The 9,173-nt window shown below is 48.1% G+C and overlaps 1 protein-coding gene across 1 annotated transcript in view; it reads left to right on the forward strand.

Annotated features, from left to right (window-relative positions):
- Positions 1-9,173, forward strand: part of FRMPD1 (FERM and PDZ domain containing 1) — a 53,914-nt gene that overhangs the window by 36,630 nt on the left and 8,111 nt on the right. Inside the window, exons 8-12 of the mRNA XM_082400633.1 lie at positions 1,161-1,319; positions 1,463-1,558; positions 3,336-3,518; positions 4,350-4,497; positions 6,738-7,544. Of these exons, the coding sequence (XP_082256759.1) occupies positions 1,161-1,319; positions 1,463-1,558; positions 3,336-3,518; positions 4,350-4,497; positions 6,738-7,544 (1,393 nt within the window). The remainder of the gene's footprint in view (positions 1-1,160; positions 1,320-1,462; positions 1,559-3,335; positions 3,519-4,349; positions 4,498-6,737; positions 7,545-9,173) is intronic.

The following is a 9,173-nucleotide window of genomic DNA, read 5'->3' on the forward strand; positions in this document are numbered from 1 at the left end:
AGCCTGGCTTCCCCAGATATCAGAACCTGGCTGCTCCCTCTGGGGCAGAAACCAACTCCAGATGGAATGACACAGGATCCCTTTGTAATTTCCCAGTTCCTGGGAGGATGTCTCGGGAAATCAGTTGACAACTTCAGCATAAAGCTCTTCTGAGGGCAGGAATGCCTTGAAAATTCATTTGGTGTGAACCAGTCGTGTTGCATTAGATTCCTATTAGGGTAGTTTCAAGTCCTGAGGTTCTGATACCTCCTGATTCTCAGCTTAAAATTTCACCTTGCTCTGTGTGGTGTCACCCCGATTTGCTAACCTCTTGCCTGAGCATCAAAATCGGATGCGGGGGCTTCCCTGGTGGCGCAGTGGTTGAGAATCTGCCTGCCAATGCAGGGGACACGGGTTCGAGCCCTGGTCCGGGAAGATCCCACATGCCGCGGAGCAACTGGGCCCGTGAGCCACAACTACTGAACCTGAGCGTCTGGAGCCTCTGCTCCTCAACAAGAGAGGCCGCGATAGTGAGAGGCCCGCGCACCACGATGAAGAGTGGCCCCCACTTGCCGCAACTGGAGAAAGCCCTCACACAGAAACGAAGTCCCAACACAGCCAAAAATTAAAATAATAAATAAATAATAAATAAATAATTAAAAAAAAATCGGATGGGGAATTATATTTAAAAAAATAAAACAAATCCTTGGCCTTACCCCTGATATACTAGGTCAAATCTCTAGGGAGTGGTACCTGAGAATCTGTATTTTTAATGAGTTTGTTGGGAGGTTTTGAGGCTGTTAGGCTGGCATCATTCTGAAGCACGGCCTCAGGGATTCACAGGTGCTGTGTGTTGCCCCATGAGAGTGTGCTATACAGGTGTGATGAGTAATGAGCTCCTAGAATAATCATGGGGTTTAATTCCTGAATGGCTGGTTTTTGTGGAGTGTTTGTGTGTTTGAATCCATGGATAGATAGATAGATAATAGATGATAGATAGATAGATAGATAGATATTACACAAACACACACTCTTCATGTATATATTTACATACACTCCACAAAACCAGCCATATATATCTTCTGCTGAGAAAGAAGCTCATAATTACAATATTCTTAGAACACTAAGTACTGAATCAAATATAATTATGCCCTTCATTAGAGTCAAGTACACTGTAAAAATGGGCCTCCTTGTCTCCAATGTCTTGTGGCAGGAAGGACTGGGGAATAGAGAACTTTATATCTCCAACTTTGCTACGAAACATGAAAGGAAAAGACATCAAGAAAGCCATTAGCTTCCACATGAAGAGGAACCAGAATTTGCTGGAACCCAGACAGAAGGTAATGTAGCCACGGCCCCTGTCGATCACACAGCTGTCTGTTGTGAAACCTCAGGGAAAGAATTTTCAACATTGACTGCATTTTAGGCAAATGAAAACTCTGACTTCAACAGTCTTTTTCATTTTCTTTTTTCCTTATTTAAGCAACTTATTTCTGCTGCCCAACTACGTTTAAATTACCTACAGATCCTTGGGGAACTCAAGACATACGGTGGGAAAATCTTTAATGCTACTTTAATGGTACGTATTAAACAACTGTGGGGTCCTACCCTTACAAAGGATGCAAGAGGTTCTCTCAAGATCAATGTATCTTTTAGCCTAAAATTCCTGAGGACTGGGTCATGGACTAGAATTTGTTTGGGAAACTAAATATTACACCATCGGGGAGTGTCTATCAAGCCATTGCTTAGAGCCAACCCTCTGACAGATGCTGGGGGAGGCAGAGCTGAATGAGACATGATTCCCACCCTAAAATGATGGAGCAAGGCACCCAACAAGACAGAGCAAAGCCACAAGAGGCACAGGACCATTGCTGTGGGGTTTGATGACAGAGGCCACCACTGCTAGCTTCAGGTTGAGTGGGGAAGAAGGGGTTAAGGAAAGGCAAGAAGGTTGGATTTGGCCAGATTTCAGTACAGAGGAAAGGCGTTCTGAGGGCAGGGTACTGTAAGAAGTTTACCCTGGAGCTTTGGGTATATGAAGGTAAAGAGGAAAAAATGGAAATCATGAAGGAAAGATAAGAATGTTAGACTGACTGCCATGCTGGGGCCCCGATTGTTCAGAAGAAGGGAAGAAGTGAGGGGTGGAAGGGTGAGAAGGGAAAAGAGAAGCAAAAGAGCCCCCTGCTGTGTTACCCATTCCTCCCCTGGCCTGCTTTTTGGAGCCTAGGCCTAGAGCTATGTGCTTTGCTGCAGTCAGTGATGGGGGGTGTGGCCTAAGGGAACTCTCCCTCACCACTCAGTCAGCCCCAGAACTCTCCAGCACAAAGCCAGACAATTTACCAATTTTATATATATATATATATATATATATATTTTATATATATAATAGCAAAGCTCCTTTCAGTGGATTTGGTGTGCCTCTCAGTCATTTACAGCAGTGATGGGTCAATTTAATCAGACTGCTGACCTAACAATGTAGATGGAAAAAGAGAATCAGTGTTTTGAGAGAAAGGAAGAGCATCAGATAGTCAGAGGAAGGGAAAAATAGATTGAGTCTTTGTACAAGTAGAGGACTAAATAGTAGAAAAGAGACTAGATCACAGCAAGGAAACTTGAAAGTACAAGAAAAACTATCCACTTTTCCCAAGGGCTAAACCTGCCCTCTGCCAACTGTCTAGATCCCGTCCCCAGCCCCTCTTTACCCTTCCTGTCTAAGGAAAGAACTGGTAGTGGGAGAAGAAACCAACCACGTTGAACTGGCTCAGGGTGCTTGCTGGGTACTGGGGGTTACAAATGTAGATACATGCAGACTCTGTTGTCAGGGACCTTAGCACGGAATATGACTTAAATACAAAAAATTACAGTAAGAAGTCTTACCTCAGTGCTATCAGAGAAGTGCAGAGGATGTGGTGTGAAAACAACACAGGGGAAAAGGACTGTTGTGGTTTGAGGAGCAGGTCAGGCCGATGTTTTCTGTAGGCAGTAGGTTTTGATGGAAGCTTTTAAAGAAGGGTCAGGATTTCAGTAGGTAGTGATGACAGGCAAGGGATTCCAAGAGGAGGGCACAGCATGAATATAGGCACACAGGTGTGAAAGTACATGGTTGTGTTTATGGAACAGGTCAAAGTCCTGTGGTTTGATTCTCTATTGTGAAGTGTATTATGGGAGATAAATTTATACTTAATTTTTCTGTAGATGGGGCCCAGGTTAGGCTATCACCTAACCTGGTAGTCTAGGGGAGTGGTGGTAAGGACCTGAAATAAGAATCAAGGGGTTTGGTATCATGTCCTACATGTATAATGTATTTTTTCTCTAGCTTGTGAATGGAAACTAATTCCCTTTCCCCCCTTCTGCAGTTACAGGATAGAGAATCCTACATTGCCCTTCTAGTTGGAGCCAGGTATGGCATTAGCCACATTATCAACAGCAAACTCAACATCATGTCCACGTTGGCAGAGTTTGCAAACATCAGTCGTGTAGAGCTGACAGAAGAGTCTGAGAAAGTGAGCATGGTCAAAGTGCATCTTCAGGACATCAAGGTAATACATGGGGAAGAGATTTTTGAGTTCAGCTTCTGGAATCTGGGGCTAAATATTCAAGGGTAGTTTATATGAGTTTGGATATTAAGAAAGTCTAATGTCCAACATCTGCTTAAGAGGTGGAATTGTCCATCCTGTCCCATCAAAGGGAAAGTGATGAACAGGGTGCATTTTCCTGGACAGGTCCTAGAAGGTTTTTTATATAAACTGAGCTGGACCATGTACTTTCCTGATGGGTTCAGAAACTTAGACGGGAGCACCAGAGGGTTTTATTACATGCATGGGACCAGAATGGCTGCCCAAGATTTTGGGTGGCAGCAATTAAAATGGGTAAATGGTGTGGGGTGCTTCCTGAGCCTCTCTGGAAGGTCCTACAGTTATCCTGCCTTCCTTTGATTTAATCCCAACATGCTCAGGGATGGTGCTTGATTCTTCTTATCCCCCTCTCCTCCTTCTCTACTCGCTCCTGCTCCTTTTCCTTTTCTAGGTCAGGTCTTGAAGGGGCCCCATGGTATGAATGAGCAGGGTAGGGTGGTTGGGATAGGGGGCTGTGGTTGGGACAGAGGGACAGGAGACATTGTGGAGATTGGATGGGAGGAACCCACTGTGCATGTGTGAGTGTGTGTGCATGCACGTGTGGTTGTGGGTGTGCACATGTGTGCACACTCATTTCAAGTCTTGTAGATGAGAAAATGGGACACCAGGGGGCCTGCCTGTGGACCATGGCTGGATTTAGTTGGAGTCTCTCACTGGCGCCACATGGCCTTGTTGCCAGTCTTCAGACTATCCCTTAGCCCTTTATAAGCATAAGAGCTCTCTTTACCTTCAAAGGTTCTGACTTTGCTGCTGGAATCCAACAGTGCAAAAGACCTAGCCTGCCTGATTGCTGGGTACTACAGGCTATATGTCGACCCAGTTACCTCCGTTTTCCTCTGGCCGGGAAACAAACAACAGGCGCACCGGGTATCCGCTGAAGAAGGTGAGGTGCTGAGGCTTGCCCCAGTAAGGACAGGCCCATTTCACTGCCTTGTAGGTCAGGGCATCCTAAAAGGAGGAGGTGCATTGAATGGAGCTGAGACTCCCACTCAAGTGCAAGTAAGCAGTTGATCTTTCCAAAATCCTAAATAGAGAAGCTTTCTTTGTACCTGAGAGTCCCCTAAAGCCAAAGAAGGCTATGGAAGGTCTCTGATTCCCTGTAGTATTTTCTAAAATCATCTCTAAGATCCACTGTATTTTATCTTTCTTTGCCAGTAAAACAAGATGTCACTTATTTGTTCAGAAAATACAGCTGACCTAGCTTCTCATCCCATTCCTGGGTACTCTATTGCATTCTCTTGAATTATAATAAAAATTCTCAACCTCACATGTTTAGAAGAAGGGGATACCTGGAGATAGAAGGGAAAATCATATGATGTAAGGAATGAAGTAGGGGAGGCCAGATGAGATGAACATTTTCCCAGGCCAACTCCCAGTTTCTACCAGGCTTTTGCTTCAGTGCTATTTTTTTTTTTTAATTGGAGTATAGCTGTTTTACAATGTTGTGTTAGTTTCTGCCGCGCAGCTAAGTGGAGTTCCCTGTGCTATATGGCAGGTTCTCATTAGTTATCTATTTTATACATATTAGTTAGTGTATATATGTCAATCCCAATCTCCCAATTCATCCCATCCCCCCTTTCCTCCCTTGGTGCTTCAGCACTATTGATGCAGCATTTTCCCAGTGGTTTGCTGATAAATGTTTAACAACTGTCTCTGCAGGGAAAAAACAAAACAAAACAGAATTCTAATTTGAAGCAATTGCCTATTTCCATGGCATAAACACTCCCACCATGACTAATTTCAAGCCCCCGATGTGCTGTCACTGAACATGAAGGTGGGGAGAGGTGCTCAGTAGCACACCGTTATATGGCATTTCCTCCATGTGGATAAAATAGGCATAAGTAATCATAGATATTGGATGATACTAAAGTAAAATAATTAGGAAGTGAAGATTTTGTGTGCTTGTTACCTTTGTCTTTGACACAATTTATGAACAAGGGATGATACTTCTGAATATGGTCAGGGAGACAGCGCCCCATGGAGTGGTGCTGTTGTGGAGGCCCGCTGGGGGTGCGGGGCAGGCGGCAGTGGTCACAGGAGGCCTCCAGAGCAGGAGGTATTTGAAAGAGGTCATGAAGAACATGGTGGAGTTAACCAGGCAAAGAAGGGAGGAGAGATCCTTTGAAGCAGAGGGGACACAATGGAGGCGTGACACAAAGGGTAAGGTCGTGACGTGTGAGAAGCTCGCTGTAGTGGCTGGAGCATGGGAAGGCTGCGGCGGGTGACCAGGCTGCTGAGAAGGGCTGGGGGCCGCACTGAGACAGGGTGACAAAGTTGCTGAGAAGAGATATGGGCCATCCTGTTAGAGGGTGACCAGACTGCTGAGGGGATCAGGGCTATCCTGTGAGAGGCCCCAACCTTAGTAGGAGAGCTTAGGTGCTTCCCTGTAGACAAGAGAAACCAAAAGAGGGTTTAAATAGAGTGTAATGTGATAAGAGAGAAGTTTAGAAGGATCACACCTGGAGGCTTACGGTGCATGAGAAATTGGAGACCTGGCTCAATGCCCGCCCCCAACCCTCTCACCATGAATCCCTCCCAAGTACCAGCAGTGGATGACTTTCCACTTTCCTAGAAGTCCTATAGCACCAGTAGGTCCCTAGGCCAGGCTTCAGAATGGTGCCAGCCTAGCAGCCTCAGAAGTCCCCATAAAGTTGCTAAAATACATATTCTTGGGCCCCACTCCCTAGATATCAGACTCAGTTCATCAGGGCTAGGTCCAAGGATCTGTTTTGTTTTTTTTTAATATGATTCCCTATCTGATTTTGATGCCCAGTCAGGACAGAGCTGAGAGTTTTAGGAGGGGCTTAGCAAACCAACTAAATACCCAGATGTCTCCATGGACAGATAGATCTCCTTGGAGATGGAGGTAATCCTGTGTCCTTTAGTGGTTGTTCAGATAGATGTGGCAAAGGAGACTTGACACTGTGGGGAGAACATGGAATTTGGAGTCCCATGGACGCTGTGTCAGTCAGTGTAGCATGATCTGGGCCTGTCACCCTTCTGAACCTCAGTTCTCACATCTGGAAACTGGGAGGGCAGGCAGAGAGGGGGGCGGGAGGACACATAAGCATCTGCCTGTCCCCAAATACTGTTTTGTAACCCTTGGTGTCTCCTGTGTTGCAGGCTATGAATCCAGGGCATGCAGTGACTCCGAGGAGTCCTCTGAAGTGGACTGCGTGTTGGAGCCCCTCTCTGACAGACACCTGCTGAAGCTGGGCCCCTGCAGACCACTTGTAGAAGAGGAGCAGCCTCCTGGGGACAGCTCCACGCCTGAGGTGGCCGGGAAAGGCCCAAGCATCTGCGGAGCCAGCAGCAAAACAGACAGTGCTGAGTCGGAGGCATCGGACTCGGCCAACACTGAGAGCCGAGGCTGCAGAACCAGTGGCTCGAGCGAGTCCATGGACGCCCTGGAAGAGGATGACCTGGACGCCTGCTCCTCCAGCAGGTCCGGCTTCTTCCACCTGGGCTCAGTAGGCTTCCCAGAGAATCTTGATTCTGACAGCCAAGAGGAGAGAAGCAGGATCGAAACCAGTGGCTTTCTCTGTCTCCTGGACCTGGCTCAGAGAGCCAACCCTGAGTGCCAGAAGGCAGAGTTTTCTGAGAGTCCCACTCCTGAGACCTTCAGCTGGGGACCGGAACTGAGTGCGGTCAGGCTGGACCCCAGGATGTACGAGGGCAGCCAGATTGACTACTACAACCTGTGCACCAATGTCTCCCCCGCCAGCCACCTGAGCGACAGCTCGGACAGCACAGCTTCCCGGCAGGGTCGGGGCCTGGCAGCCTGGGCCCAGCAGGGCGGGCCTGAGGCCCAGCCCAGCTCCACGCTGCAAGCACTGGCCCCGTGCCTGCCGCTGGCCTTGGAGGATGGCAGTTCGGATGAGGAATACTATGATGCAGCTGACAAGCTCACACCCCCAGATGCCTTCTCAGGTGAGCCCTCCCTCGTAGATCTGCAGATTGTGCAGGCAGCTCCTCAGTACCCACCGGGGGCCCGGGCCAAGCTTGATGGGAAAACAGGTAGGTAAAGCACGGTCCTTGTTCTCTTTTGAGGTGGGCCAGCTGGGCTCAGTGGATCACATTACGGGCATCCCGACTTCAAGTAAGGGCTACAAGGGAGGTTCAGAGAACTGTGGGCAGGCAGAGATGGGTGGCATTAATTCAACAGTGGGAATCAGGGAAGGCTTCCCAGAAGAGGCAGCAAATGGGCCAGGCGTTGTAAGATGGACAGAATTTACACAGAAAGAAAAGGGTTTGACAGCCCAGCAGAGGGAAGCAGCTGTGCCATTGTTGACCCCAAAGCTTTAAATGAGGCCTTGAAACAAAAAGAACCTAACTGACAGGCTGTTGGTGGCCCTGAAGGGACCCAGACATAAGGCAGGGGGATCATGTTTCTTTCAGGATCCTCATCCCTTCCTCCACAAAGAGTGTGGGGTGTCTTTCCACACAGAATGACTTCCTAAGCTGACCTGAGATCCTTGCGGGACATTTACACACACACACACACACAAACACACACACACACACACACACACACACACACACTCTCACTCTGCACTCTGAAGAAAAAAATTGGAAAATAGCACACAGACATTAGGGGTGACCTACTAAGAGCTGGGGAAGCTGCAGCCCTTTTCTTTGTTCCAGCCCTTTCCTGTTGCTCCCTGCCCTCTAGTGGTTTCCCGTTGCTCGTGGGAGAAAGGCCAGCTTCTTAGCAGCCCCCGCAAGGTTTCTTGAGGCCCTCTGTGACATGGCCTCTGCCTGTTTCTCTCCTTCCCCCTGAGCCCTCTCCATGCATTCCTGCCACACAGACCTCCTTGCCATTCTTTAAAAGTGCACAGCTCTTTTCTACTTCCAGCCTTTGCGCATGCTGATCTTTCCACCTGAAACATTCCTCACCCTGATCTTTGGCTGCGGATGCCCATCCATCTATCAGGCCCCGACTGGAAATTCACTTCCTCTGGGAATATTAACCAGCCTGCCAGGACTAGGGCAGGTCTCCCCATCCCTGTCACACACCCTGGGTGCTTCCTGCCTGGCACTTAGCACTGCCTGTAGTTGCATATTTATTTCTGTGATTTTTGTATTGACGTTTCTCTCCTTCACTAAACCGAAAACTCCTTTGAGTGTGGGAACTGTGCATTTCACACTCATCTCTGTGTCCTGGCACATAGTGCCTGGCAGTTGCTGCTAAATGGAGGAATGAATGCACTCTCCACCATCTACCCTGACTTCATTAACTGACCTAGAAACCTATGGCCAGATTGTGCCCTGCTTCCCACAGAACCCAGCCAACTGCCATCCATGCCCCCAGCCTTGCCCTTCTGGGTCAGCCATTGTGCTAGAGGCAAGATGGGCGTGAGACAGACCATCAGTCAAGGCCTTCCTTTATGGGAGTCCAGTCAGGGATATAAGGTCCACACTGGATACTCCCTCTTTTACAGAGAGCCAGTGAGGTGCTGGGGAGACAGCCCAGACCTGGGACTCCTGAGCCTGGGGTCTGGTCTGGCCCCTGACTCACTGTGGGAGCCTCTCCCTTTTTAGGCTTCAGAAACACCCTTG

Source organism: Balaenoptera borealis, assembly GCF_965194805.1.
Source record: "Balaenoptera borealis genome assembly, chromosome: 8".
Lineage (NCBI taxonomy): Eukaryota > Metazoa > Chordata > Mammalia > Artiodactyla > Balaenopteridae > Balaenoptera > Balaenoptera borealis.